Here is a 14,971-nt window from a genome sequence, read left to right as displayed (position 1 = left end):
CAATGTAGTCATAGCTGATCACCCAAGTCAGTACCCCTTTCCCATTTTCACTGTAGACAGTTTGATCGCTTCGGCCCCGAACAACTCTATCTCAGAACTATATCTAACTCTTTCTTGAAAACATTCAATGTTTTGGCCTCAAATGCTATCTGTGGCAGAGAGTTCTACAGCCTCGTCATTCTCTGGGTAATAAGTTTCCATCAGTGAGCAAATAACATTTAAATATTTCACCTATGATCAATCCTGTCATCCTCATTTTTATGTCTTCCTTTTGAATCAATGAACACAAGAATAAGGAAAAAGTAGGACATGGATTCATTCAACTAGATCATGGCTGTTCTAAATTTAACCTCAATTCTACATTGCTGCATATCCCAAATTTAAGTTGAACTCTGCTTTTCTCCTTTATGCCCTAGTTCCCATTTTCTATTATCTGCAATTTTCAATGTTATGATATTTAGCATATCAGTCCCATCCTGCCCCCTTGAATCTATCTTTATTTGAGATGGGAGCAGCTTTAATATAAAAAGATTAATTGACTGTGAACTAGTTGAAAAAGTCAGCTTTTTAGGCAATAATATCTGAAATTTGAAAGGAGTGAACGGATACATAATAATGTCACAGATCCTGCAAAATACATCCAAACTTGGTTGCAGAATTAACCATGTGTTATGCTAGGTTTTAAACTTCCTAACATTTCCTGGGTAATAATGTACATTGCATATGTCTGATCTAAGTTTCCCTGAGATCAGGGTCATAGAAATTTGTACAGGATTCCAGGCAGCAGGAAATTACTCATTGGAAGTTTAAACCTCCTGGAAAATTCCTTCTGCTAAGTCCTAACCTGCATATTCCCCTAACGTGTATGCCCTTGATAACTTTCATCAGAACTGAAAAATCATCAATGTAAAGAAATACAAAGGAAGACATATTTTCCTCTCTTCACAGATTCTTCCTGATATAAGTATTTTAATTTTATTTTATTTTATTTTAATTCCAGAATTCTGAATCTGCAGCATTTTGCTTTCGATCTTTATTCCACATTACCTCTGGGTCACTGTGACAAACTTCTGAATCCGAGCCTGTATTATAATCTGCATGGTAAATTTAAGCAAGAACTCACTGCCATAGTTCCCCAAACCTGCTCACATCAAAAACAGCAGATTTAGCACACTGGCAAGTGTCCTTCTCTTCTTTTACTCAGCTTATATCAAGTTGGTAGATGTCTTTATGGATTTTAAAGTGTCAGGTGGTTAGCAGTAAAACAGCAATATTGGCTGTTATTTGCCAAAACCTTACTAAGACATATCTTGTTTAAGGAACATTCATAGTTGTATCTGGCAGAACAGGCAAGTTCATTCTACGTGCCACCAGTATAACATACAAACCTGATCTCATTTTGATTGGCAAGTACTGGTAGTTAATAATAGTGCGGTGATGGACAGCTACCAGCTGGATGCTGACATCAATTACAGCTAATGTTAGTGTTTATGTTGCTAAGTGATGTAAATACCTGTTGAGTAACAGATTCTGTACCAAGACCCACGGGTCATAACACTACAGTACTTCTGAAGTTGGAGTGTGTCAAATCTACCTCTAGAAAGGTGTTGCACTTTCAGATAGGATCACTTCAGCAATAATTATACTGAATTAATATTTGATTATTATTTGTTTACTGCTGAATGTAGTCAATAAAAGTACAAACAGAGTTAATTAGTGGTTCATATTATGACCAACAACTGGAAGCAGCTTCAAACCATTGTTATGATTACAGATCGGGTCTAGCCCTGCTAAATTGTCCTGGCTCAATTTACTCCTCTTATAAAATTCATAAGACACTGGGTTTGCTCATTACACACTCTAATTCCTGTTTCACCTTTGATCACAGAAGGTTTCAAACATACCAGTGGATTTCGCTGGGGGTCACCTGGACGTAGTCAAGGTCCTGAAATATGGAGGAAGTCAAAAGACAACACCTCAACAGGCAATTTCCAACTGCACCAGAGGGTGGCTTATTCTATTTTGCTTTGTAGGTTCCAACATGTGTCTATTTCTGTTGCAAAATGAGATGTTGATTGGAAGCATTCATAGGATTCTGAGAAAATAGCCAGTCTGCTGATTATGTTTTAAATGGTGGCTTTGTATTTGACATCTCAAGTAGTATCTCAGGTAAGAAATTGTCAGAATCATTTGCCTGATAAAGGAAGCTGCGGTTGGGATTGTTTAAAGTAACCTGACAGCTATGACACTGTCTATCAGCACATGCACCACCCAAATCTCAAGTTACTTCCCAAGCTGTGGTTTAAATTGAGGATGATGACAGAGTTTTAGTATCAACTGCAAGTCAGCAGGTACAGCTCCAAACTCGGAAAAAAATTTAAGGAGGTCACACTATTCTAACTCAGCCCATTAGTTTTGATGGGAATGACTACAATCCAGCTTAAAAATTTAGAATTCTGTCCCTTAAGAGCAACTAAATAAGTAAACTCATTCCAGCAAATGTTCAAATAATCACTTCAAATTTGCTTACTCCACATTGGGGAAATTGGGGAAAGAGCACCATCAATTTTTTTGTGTTTCTTTGTGAACTGCTTATCCACATGTTGGATAGGGTCCAGAAGACTAACAGGCAAAATGTCATTTTGAAAAACGCATTCTCATGTATATGCATTTTAATTGTAAAGTAAACAAAAAACACATAACACAAACCCTTTGCTTTACCTGAACAATATGAAAGCAAAGGCCTTCAGTAACATAAGAAATTTTATACTGCATGACATTTGGGTCATGTTACAAGTAATTCATGGTATATATCATACAAAAACTTCAACGATGCCTGGAGTCATCACTATGTCACAGTTTACACAAGGTAGGTCAGAGGAATACTGATTAAAAAAAGGAATGCCTAATTCCTAGCTCATGTGAATATAGAAAAAAGCAAGCACAGTAAGTATTAAATTTTGCCAATTAGAATCACAAGATATTTATAACCATTTGGCCTGCTGCATCGATACTGACTCCCCATAAGGAGCTATTTACCTTGCACCATTCACCTGCCTCCACTCCATAGTCCTCCACATTCTTCTTTTTCAGATAATAATTCAAATGCCTTTTGTATGCCTCGTTTGAACCTTTCTCCATGCATTCCAGATCTTAACCACTCATTGCGTGAAAAAGGTTTTTCTCATGTCACCACTGGTGCTTTTGTCAATTATGGAACTGTTTCTTCCCCCTATCTAGTCTGTCCAGATCACTCATGATTTTGAAAATCTTTATCAACATATGTAATACATAAGATTGTCTCACTCTCAAAATATCAGTTTGAAAAGCATATTCTCAATTCTTTTGATTGCAAAGTAAGCAAATAGCACATAACAGACTGTATGCGTTGTCCGACAATATGAAAGCAAAGGCCTTGAAATTTATAATGCAAGGAATTTGGGTTATATTACAAGCAATTTGCACTTGCTACCGTATAAAAGTTATTGGCTGAGGTTACAGTAAGGACCCTCCTTCTCAACGCCTCCCCTCATCTTAGCATGGTGACCTTCAGGTTAAACCACCATCAGTCGTCTCTCTCTCTCTCTCTCTAAAATGAGCAAGCAGCCTATGGTCTGGTAGGACTATGGCGACTTTACCTTTATAAAAACTTCATTGATGCCATAGTTTCACCATGTACGCAGGGTACTCCTGATAAAACAGTCCCAACTACTTTCTAAATTATCGACATAGCTGAAGTTCCTCATTCCATGAATCATTCCTATGAAACTTATTTGCACTCGCGTGAATGCCTTCACATCCTTCCTGAATTATGGTACTCAGAACAAGACACAATACTTCAGTCAAGGCTGAACCACTACTTCAAACGTGCCAACACTGTGTCTTAAGAGTACAAAAACAAAGCCCCTACTGATAATGGAGTATATGGCTTCCAAGGCATTAACTGCTCTCAAGCTTTCTTGCCCTTCAAATGGTTTATGCACATATGCTCAGTTCCATGTCTTAAGAACTGTACCCTTTACATCGCATTTTCTCTGTGTTCATTCCATCAAAATGCATCATTTCACATAGTTCTGCATTAAATTCCACTTGCCTTGTCTTTTAAAGTTCTACACTATTCTTCTCACAGTTCACAATACAAAGTTTTCTGACATCTCTAAATTACAGCATTATGCCCTTTACAGGAAGTCTATATTATTATTGCACATTAGGAGAAGCAAAGTTCTAACTCTGATCTCTGGGGAATTTACCGCAAACCTTCTGCTAATACAAAAACATCCACTGCCCACCTCCTCTGCTTTCATCACTCAGTCAGTTTGCTATTTATGTTACTATTCCCCCGATGTTCCATGAGCTCTAACTTCGTCCAAAATCCATTGTGCAGCACTTCAACTGCCTTTGGGAAATCCATGTATGCTGCATCAGAAGTATTTACCTCATCAACCCTCGCCATTCCCTCAAACAACTCAAGAAAATTAGTTAAATACAATCTGCCTCAAGAAATGTGTGCTGGGCTTCCTTGTTGTCTCAGCCCCATCCCGTTCTCATTATTAAACTGCAGCAGCCAACTGCCTGAATTCAAAGTGACTATTTTTTCCACAATAAACAAATAAACAATAGAACCAATATCATAGGTCAAATTATTAAATATTATCCTATTTCACAGTGATACTGTAGAACAAAAAGCAAGTTGTACTGACCAATTGCTGTTGTGAGATGCTTGGTGACAAAGGCTTCAAACTTGCTACCAATCTCATTGTCTATACAGCAGCAGTGCTACCAACACTCACGGATAAGTCAGAGATGTGGACAATGGACAGCAGACACCTCAAATGTCTACAGAAATATCACCTGTAAAGTCCCCACAAAATTATGAAAATTCCAAGAGGGATAAAAAAAGATTCTTTGCATTTCATTTCTGAAGATTACATGACTTAAATATTGTCCCAATTTTCACAGCTCGCATTGTCTAAATGTTTTCATTCATGAACAATACTTCTGCTTTTCTTTCCATTGGTGCAGCCTCAGTATAACCAACATCGGCACGGTGGCATAGTGGTTAGCACTGCTGCCTCACAGCGCCAGAGACCCGGGTTCAATTGCCGCCTCAGGTGACTGACTGTGTGGAGTTTGCACGTTCTCCCCGTGTCTGCGTGGGTTTCCTCCGGGTGCTCCGGTTTCCTCCCACAGTCCAAAGATGTGCAGGGCCGGGTGAATTGGCCATGCTAAATTGCCCGTACTGTTAGGTAAGGGGTAAATGTAGGGGTTTGGGTGGGTTTCGCTTCGGCGGGGCGGTGTGGACTTGTTGGGCCGAAGGGCCTGTTTCCACACTGTAATCTAATCTAATCTAATCTAATCATTGGGTTTTGTGCAAGCTCTAAAGCTCGTTTGTTTTTAGAACTCCAAAGAGATATCTCAGTAAAAGACGGATATATTCTGCTGCTTCATTTAATTTCCAAATGAGCATGAGCAAAGTGAAAGGCAGCAACCCGACAGTTCTCAACACACTTACCCAGGTTTCAGCACTGTCTCTTCAGTTTCAGTTAATCAACACTGCGCATCCAGCAATTGCTTCCCATGCACATACAGCAGACAGCATGCACATAACTGAGGGCCAGGAATTAAAATAATCCAGGCTTCACACTGTCAAATTTGGATAGTTTACTGCTCACTTTTACTTCAGCCCATTTCCCTCGCTATGGTATGTTCACAACCAGTGAATTTGCAAATAAAGAAACTAAGATTCCCAGAGATGCAGTAGAACTGGAGTATAAAGTATTGAGAAAACAACTGGTTGCATATTTGACCAGTGACCTCAAAATTCAGGATCATATTTAAGTGCTAACTACTTACAATTACCCACTAACAATACACTGGTGCAAAGTTCAAAACAACACCAGCAAGTATCGGGGTATAAGTATCATAGTTTTTGAACCAAGTCACTTAAAGTCATAGAGATGTACAGCACGGAAACAGACCCTTCAGTCCAACTCGTCCATGCCGACCAGATATCCTAACCTAATCCAGTCCCATTTGCCGGCACTTGGCCCATATTCCTCTAAACCCTTCCTATTCATGTACCCATCCAGTTGCCTTTTAAATGATCTAATTGTGGAAGCATACACTACTTCCTCTGGCAGCTCATTCCTTCCATGCACCACCCTCTGCTTGAAAAGGTTGACCCTTAGGTCCTTTCAAATCTTACCCCTCTCACTCTAAACTTATGCCCTCTAGTTCTGGATTGCCCCACTTCAGGGAAAAGACCTTGTCTATTTACCCTATCCATGCCCCTCATGATTTTATAAACCTCTATAAGGTCACCCCTCAGCCTCTGGCACTCAAGGGAAAACAGCCCCAGCCTATTTGGCCTCTCCCTATAGCTCGAACCCTCCAACCCTGGTAACATTCTTTTAAATCTTTTCTGCAACAAATGTAAAAGTAGCCAAATTAAGCAGTAAATTATTTCTATGTTATTAATTATTGAACAGATAAAAAAAGCAGTATTAAAGGGACATTAATTGCAGGCCAAGAACAAACTTCTTCACTGCACCAAATACAAGCCACACTCATGATCCTTTAATGCTCATCATGCCACTTTCTTACCTCCATTGGAAACGATTGTAATAGGCTTGACAGCAGGGACTGCAGGCCCTGTACAGGTTTGAAAAGATACCCAAAGCAGCACAATGCTGAGAAAGAGTGGCATCTGGATTGCTGGGAACAGTGAGGAAATTTGGGTTGCTGGCTGAAGGTGGTGATGAGATTTCTTCTGAAAGGCGGTTTTCAGAGGGCCAGATTCTAACAAAGTACAGTAGTACAAACAAGAATCAACAATTTGGCAATATTAGAATGAAATCTGTTTTTAAAAAATGTTCTGATATTTTGACAAATTCTATCATTTAAGCTGGTATTATCAAAGACAAAGTGAAAATCCAATTTTAATCATGCTCCAAATTCAAGACTAGTGCCATCTTGGAACCCCATAAATGAAAGAAATTTTGAATTAGAAAGTTTTTTGTGATAGAATTGAAGGCTTTAGAATTTTAGGAGTACATACCACAAATGTCTGCACAATTTTTTTTTTGCTTTATATAGACCTTTAAATCTTCTCCTCCACAGCATTTAAACTGAATTCTTCAGAAAACAAATACTCCATGAGAGTGTGGTACAAAAGATATTGGACTAATTTCAGTAGAGAGCACTCATAACACATGCCAATTTAATAAAGAGGTCAAATTTACTCAAGTTTCTATTGTGATTCAGTAATCAATAAACTTGAACACATGAGCAAAAATATCTGCGTACTTTCTTTTTCATCTTAACAGCAAATATAGAAAAATGTGCAAGTATAACTGAGGCTGAATGGGAGTGTGTGTAATTGATCACAGCAACGGTGTTCATTATTGGTTCCTATTTAGGAATCAAAATGCTAACCTAAAAGATTTGGGAAAGCAATCAGGAGAACTGGAAGTATCAAAAAGGAAAGAAATCAGGCACAGTTGCAGCCCTATCGTCGGTACATCTTGGGAGATTACAAACTCCTATGCTTGAGCCTAGCAGTGGTGAGATAAACTGTGTAAATGTTTACTAATATAGTCCTCCTTTGTCTCAAGTTTTAAAAAAAAGACTACCCAGAGTAACCGTTTGGCACTTAAAATTTTATGAAATAATCATAAATTAATATAATAATAACAAAGCTCACTATCAGATGAAGAAACATTGCCTAGTGTTTTGTGCTCCATGATGTAATCAACACAGGATTATGTGTCTAATCTGGAACAAGTAACAGTAATGAGCTGCAATACTGATTCTACTTTAATGGGTTCAGTAAAGGTCAAGAGAAGATTTCACAGAAGGATATTTTTAAAATTCTGAAGTGCACTGATAGATTGAGTAGGGACCTCGAATAAGAATCAATAATAAAGGGTCAATTTAAATTGTAAAAAGGCAAGAAAGAGTTAGGAGAAATTTCTTAATGTACAGAAGTTTCACAGCCATGAGATGGGTGAGGCAGAAACCACTGCATCTTTTTTTTTTGGAAAAAGAACATAAACATCTGAAACAGAGGTAGACACAGAGATATGGAAAGTCAACAAATAGCAAACATCATGGTCTAAATCACCTCTTCTACTGGGACATACTATGATTCTAACTGGCAGCAGAATTAACTACAAATAATGCTACCTCAAAAATTGTAACAGAAAGTTATTACCAAAAAACTAGTGTTTCCCTGGGTAATGTGTAATCTGCAAATTTAGAAAAGGAAAGTATAAGAAATATTTTCCAGATTAAATAATTCAAACATTAGTTTGTTCAACAAACAAGGCCACAAAAATTTCTATAATTTTGAAGATACTTTGTTCCCTCAGCCAGGTGCACAATGGAGACGTTGAATACCAGACTTGTAAAGTTGAAAATCAGCTGTACTCAAATTTATGCAAGTACTATCATAACCAGCTGAGAATGCAGATAGTGTCAATAAATTGCATGACAGATCTGTATACTTAAAGGAACTTGATGTTGTCCACCTGTTGAGCTCCTGGAGTCAATTTAGTGTTTTGTAAGTACTGAGTAAGGTTGCACAAGTGTTACCAGAAAGTTTGGGACAGGGTTCTACTGCAATAATATGTGCAGGAAAGAAGAATTTGGACAAAGAAGGAAGACATATATTAAAAAATCTTAAAAGTAAATATTACCTGATAAGTGATGTGTTAATATCACAATTCACTTCAACTTCCCAGAATGGAAAGTATTAGAAGATTGCATTCTGTGAAGTACTTAAAAAGGAAGAAATATTTTTTAAAAAGTCTTTTTAGCTGCACACAGTGAGTATTCGGAGTTCACAGTTGTAATCCAAATAGGAGGTGAATAACATCAGAAGAATAACCAATCTATACAATCTCAAATATAAAGAGTCTCTAATTGAAAGAATAATTTTCATTCGTGTGATTGGAGCACTTTTAAAAAATGTCTGTGAGGACAAAAAACAAGGAGGGAAGACACAACTTGTGTTACCTATGATCCTAAAGCAACAGGCTAAGCAGTTATGTGAATATATAACACACAGATAAATAATGGTGCAGAGTTCAATGGAAGTGGGTTGATTTTAAAAAAAGCATGTTCCTGGATTTCAGGTACTGTACTGCAAAACGTGGCACTTAGCAGCTCATTTACACTTAGACCGCCTGCTGCATTTTCACACAAATTCACAATTTAATTAATTTAGTTTGTGGAAAAACTGAAAATCGACAGAAATTATCAAGGACAGTGTAAAGCAAAACTATTTTGCTTCATATCTTCAAACATATCAGAGGAATCTCAAATGTTCAGCACCATTCGTGACACCTCAGACACTGAAGCAATCCATGTCAAATGCAACAAAACCTGACCAATAGTCAATTTTGGGCTGAAAAGTACCAAGTAGTATTCATGCCACACAAATGCAAGGCAATTAGAAATGCCAGGCAATGAGATAATATAACAATCCTCTTGTCATTCCATTGCCGACATCGAAACCCCTACTATCAACATCCTGGTGGTAACTACCTGTATTAAGCAGAAGCTTAACTTAACTAGCCATAGCGTTGGAAAGGGTGCAAAGGAGATTTACTGGACGTTGCCTAGTATGGAGGGAAGGTCTTATGAGGAAAGGCTGAGGGACATGAGGCTGTTTTCATTAGAAAGAAGGAGGTTAGGAGGTGACTTAATAGAGACATACAAGTTGATCAGAGGATTAGATAGGGTGAACAGTGAGAGCCTTTCACCTCAGATAGTGATGGCTACCATGAGGGGACGGAGCTTTAAACTGAGGGTGATACATATAGGACAGATGTCAGAAGTAGGTTCTTCACTCAGAGAGTAGTAAGGGCATGGAACACCCTGCCTGCAACAGTAGTAGACTCTCCAACTTTAAATGGTCATTGGATAAACATATCGATGATAATATAATAGTGTAAGTTAGATGTGCTTCAGATTGGTTTCACAGGTCGGCGCAACATCGAGGGCCGAAGGGCCTGTACTGCGCTGTAATGTTCTATATGAATACAGTAGCTACAAGAGCAGGTCAGTGGCAAGGAATCCTGTAGCAAGTAACTCATGTCCTGACTCTCCAATGTCCATCGACCATTTACAAGGTACAAATCAAGAGTGTGATGGAATATTTCTCACTTGCTTGGCTCTGATGACACATAAGAAGTTTGACATCATCCAGGACAAAGCAACCTGCTTGCGTGGCACCACATCGACAAAACATCCACTTCCTCCCACCAACGATATTCAATAGCAGCAGTGTGTACCAGCTACAAGATACACTGCAGAAATTTACCCAAACTCCTTAGACAGTACCTTCCAAATCCATGGTCACTCCCATCTAGAAGGAAAAGGGCAGCAGGTACATAGGAACACAACCACCTGCAAGTTCCCGTTCAAGTCATTCACAATCTTGAACTGGAAATATGTCATTGTTCCTTCCATGTGAAGATCCTGGAATTACCTCCCTAACAACATTGTGGGTCCATCTATAGCACATGGACTGCAATGGTTCAAAAAGGCAGCTTACCACCACCTTCTCAAAGGCAACAAGGTTTGGGCAATAAATGTTGGCCCAGCACATTTCATATACATATATAAATTTATTCACTGCTTTAAAAAGCCCAGGAAACAGCCCTCAAAGATAGCTGCTTTGATCATGTGACTGAACTGAACTGGACATTTCTCAGAAGTCAACGGTAACCAGCATGATGAGACAGGAGTACTAAACTATTATTTTATAAGCTGCCATGGAGATGATAGTCTCGAGAAAAAATAAACTTACAGTGGAATTGCAAGTTAGATCTACATATAAGAAGATGCATTAACAACTTTCCACTTAACCTGGAATGGCCCAGAGACAGTTGGCTGGCTGCAATGCAAGCCGAGTTCTCCAAGGGGGCCTGGTCAGAGCTCAACTGCCTTTCTAATTATACAATTTTCAAATAGCAAGCATTTCAGAGGCCAATACTGTGCCATTTCATGTCCATTGACAAAATCAACACCACTAACTCTAAACTACAAAGAAAAAGCCTCCAGTCTGTTAAAAAGTGATCAGATCTCAGTTAGTCAAAACAGTAAAACAGACGTCACAGTTGAATAAAAGCTTCCTTAGAACGCTTTAAGGAGATTTTACAGAGAAGAAACTGGCTCCAATCCTCAATTAACCCACTACCAGAAAGGAATTCCAGACTACAGTCTTCAATGTTGGACTTCTGGAATCCAAAAAGCAAGAACATTGATCAATTGTTTTGTATTTAAGTTGTTATTAGTTGAATAACCTCTTTATACATTTCAATTCTATAATTTCCTGTATGCTGCTTGGTTTTCTTAGGTTGTGTGATAACCCGCCCCATCCCAGTGTCTAAAAGTGTGTGAATTAAACCCTAATCTTAATTTAACTTTAGCATTGACAGTACATAAAACCCCCAATGTATTTTTTTTTAAAAAGGCAAAATTAAATAACAATTTGCTTACAGATAGCTGGTACAAAATAGGGAGAGATTTTATTTTGAAATTCACAATCTATCCATAACAAAATAAATAGCAAAAATTACTAAATGGTATTCTTCAACAGAACATGGACAATTCAAGTTTGGGGAATGCTGTACTATATTTACAGCACAATAAATCATCTGTTTTTACTTTAGCAGTAGGTTAAGATGGACATAATGTTTTCAAATACCAGACAAGTAATTAATCAGACCTCAAGAGGCAATGACTGACTTGAAAATGAAAATTGGTGTTGGTATCAGGGAAGGGGACTATCCAAAATTTTCTTACATCACTTTGGAAATAGTGCATTAAAGTTTGACTCCCATCCCATTTATAAAGATGAACATTGAATTCATAACTGATTAAACTACATGGATTTAGGCATACAACAGATTTTAGCACCACACTACACAGTAGCTAATTATATTTAACAATATCTAAATCCATGTATGGTTTCCCTCTTGCCTCTTCAAAACCTATCCTATGTCATCAAATTCCTTTTGTATGTACTTTCCTCTGAAATAGGTTTTGTTTTAGAGGAGAAATGTTACAGTCATCGTCCTGTTATTTTCACTATTACTCATTTCTAAGCCTCACTGACTCATATAGTTGATGCCTACCAATTTATTAAATGACTGTTTTTGAAAGATGACTGCAACCGTTAGTACTGGACTCTCAAAGGACTTTTTAAAAATCCTGATGTTGCAACTGAATGAAGCTGATCCGATGACTGCCAGTAAGCACAAACCAGGTGACAGATGATCAGCAACTCAGTTGACACCACTCCCAATTTGTTCTTTCATTTAAGTTACTTGTCTATTTGTATCACTGCAGTTAAATTTCACTCTCTGAATTCCAAGCTTTCAGTAATTTCTGAAATTCACAAATCATTATGTTTTTTTTTAAAGTGCTTACTTTTATCAGTACTCTGCATTACACCTTAAGGGGAAAATTTTGTCAAACTTTACTAATATGATAATTACAATAGTGCAATAGATTCCCCAAACTAAAAGAAACAAATCCACTACATAGCACATTAACTACCATCAGTCATCATTAACAAGTGTAAAACATTTTGTGTGGCATGACAATTAACCAACCAGCAGTGGAATGTTTTGAATAAGAGAAAGGTGATCAATTTGGTCCTTCAGTTTGATGAAATAAACACAAGGCTGCTATGGATGCCAACTGATAGGAAAAAAAAATTATTTTCTGGCACACAACATAGACTCAGAGATGTACAGCATGGAGCAGACCCTTCGATCCAACTTGTCCATGCTGACCAGATACCCCAACCCAATCTAGTCCCACCTGACAGCACCCGACCCATATCCCTCCAAACCCTATCTATTCATATATCCATCCAGATGCCTTTTAAATGTTCCAATTGTACTAGCCTCCACCACATCCTCTGGCAGCTCATTCCATACACATACCACCCTTTGTGTGAAAAAGTTGTCCTTTGGTCTCTTTTTATATCTTTTCCCTCTCACCTTAAATCTATGCCCTTTAGTTCTGGACTCCCTCACCCCATGGAAAAGATTTTGTCTATTTATCTTATCCATTCCCCTCATGATTTTATAAACCTCCATAAGGTCACCCCTCAGCCTCCGACACTCCAGGGAAAACAGCCTGTTCAGCCTCTCCCTATAGCTCAAATCCTCCAAACCTGGCAACATGCTTGTAAATTTTTCTGAACCCTTTCGAGTTTCACAACATTCTTCTGATAGGAAGGAGACCAGAATTGCACGCAATATTCCAACAGTGGCCTAACCAACACCCTGTACAGCTGCAACATGACCTTCCAACTCCTGTACTCAATACACCGACCAATAAAGGAAAGCATACCAAACACCTTCTTCACTATCTTATCTACCTGCAACTCCACTTTCAAGGAGCTATGAACCTGCACTCCAAGGTCTCTTTGTTCAGCAACACTCCCTAGGACCTTACCATTAAGTGTATAAGACCTGCTACAACTTGCTTTCCCAAAATGCAGCACCTTACATTTATCTAAATCACAACATCCTTCCAATACATGTTCACACAGTTTTCTTAATGCATTGTTTGTTTCTACAGTTTTCACACAATGAATAGTTTGGGGCTGAAATGGTTTTAAAGTCAACTTTTAATATTGCAAAAATTATATCAAGTGGTCAAGACAGTGGTGTAATATTAAAGACCCATCAAAATAGTCTTCGTGTACTTTGAAAATTGGCCTTAATTTATTTAAAGACTTAGAACTAAATCAATTCCAAGACCCCAGTACCTTGCATCAGAGAAAACCTCATTCAGAAATTGTGGGCCATTCTAGAAATGTTATTAATGCAGTAAAACAAAAGACTTAGCCACTCAGAGAAATGAAAGACTAGAATAAATACCAGGGTAAATAGGATATTATTCCAAATTAGTAGACAAGATGTTAATATGACATAATGAGGAATGTCTAAATCATTTTTGATCCCCATCACTACTACAAAAAAGCCTGCACCACTGAAAACATGGCATGCATACATACCTAAGGGCAGAGAAAAATACATAAATGTATGAAAAAGTACAATGATATGGGTGGCAATCAGGAAGATGACCTGAAGATTCATCCAAAAGTTGGTCTTTGAGTAGCTTTTCTTAAGAACATGGTTAATTGTAACAAATACTGGAGAGAAAAATTAAGGATAGAGCACTTCTGTGACAGTCACAAAGCACACAAGGCATTACTTTGAATAGCACTATTTTCATGCAACATAGCATGGTCAAAATTTCATCAAAGAGAAAGATCTGAAGAGTTTGAACATCATAAGAATGAAGAGTTTGGAAACTTTCAAATTGAACGGATAGAAAAGTTTAATAAATACCAATAGAGTCACCATTTACACCATAAGCCCTGGCCTAAGAACAGTTAAACTCCTTTGTCTGTCCAACTGTTCTTCTCTCTCGTGAGGTTCTATCCCTACCTATCGTTTACTCACTAGTTCCTACCTCACCCTGAATTCTGCAATATAACCTGACAGTTTTCTAGCAGCCATCAGTTCTGAGGAACAGTCACTTGACCTGAAACATTAACTCTAATTTCTCTCCAAAGATGCTGCCAGACCTGCTGAGCTTTTCCAGCAATTTCTGTTTTTGTTGTAGATTCAAAAATCACATGACACCAGGTTACAGTACAACAGGCTTATCTGAAATCATAAATGTTTCAAATAAACCTGTTGGACTATATCTGGCGTCCTGTGACTTCTGATCTTGTCCATCCCAGTCCAACACCAGCACCTCTACATCTTTGTTATATATCAACCAGTTTTGCCATTTGGTTCTAAGTATGAGTTTTACGTTATAATGAACAAACAATTCTGATTTCGTTAAAGAAGCCTGGTGAAAGTCTCTTTAATTCTGTATAGCAATACAAAAATGAAACATTTAGATATTCTGGTGATTGAATCAGAGTATTTAT

General features: G+C 37.9%; 1 protein-coding gene across 11 annotated transcripts in view; it reads right to left on the bottom strand.

Moving 5' to 3' along the window:
* mast2 (microtubule associated serine/threonine kinase 2) overlaps positions 1-14,971 on the bottom strand; it is a 412,521-nt gene that overhangs the window by 176,646 nt on the left and 220,904 nt on the right. For 6 of the 11 annotated variants that reach the window (XM_043699133.2, XM_043699131.2, XM_043699132.2 and 3 more), the window contains one exon: positions 6,604-6,798. The exons of the other annotated variants lie outside the window; for them this stretch is intronic. In XM_043699133.2, the coding sequence (XP_043555068.2) occupies positions 6,604-6,798 (195 nt within the window). The remainder of the gene's footprint in view (positions 1-6,603; positions 6,799-14,971) is intronic. 11 annotated transcript variants of the gene reach the window in all.

The sequence above is a fragment of the Chiloscyllium plagiosum genome, unplaced genomic scaffold, assembly GCF_037043375.1.
Source record: "Chiloscyllium plagiosum isolate Xiang-an unplaced genomic scaffold, Cpla_swu_hap1 HiC_scaffold_9, whole genome shotgun sequence".
Taxonomy (NCBI): Eukaryota; Metazoa; Chordata; class Chondrichthyes; order Orectolobiformes; family Hemiscylliidae; genus Chiloscyllium; species Chiloscyllium plagiosum.
Note: the sequence above shows the minus strand (reverse complement) of the source record. Positions and strands in the feature narration are given on the sequence as shown.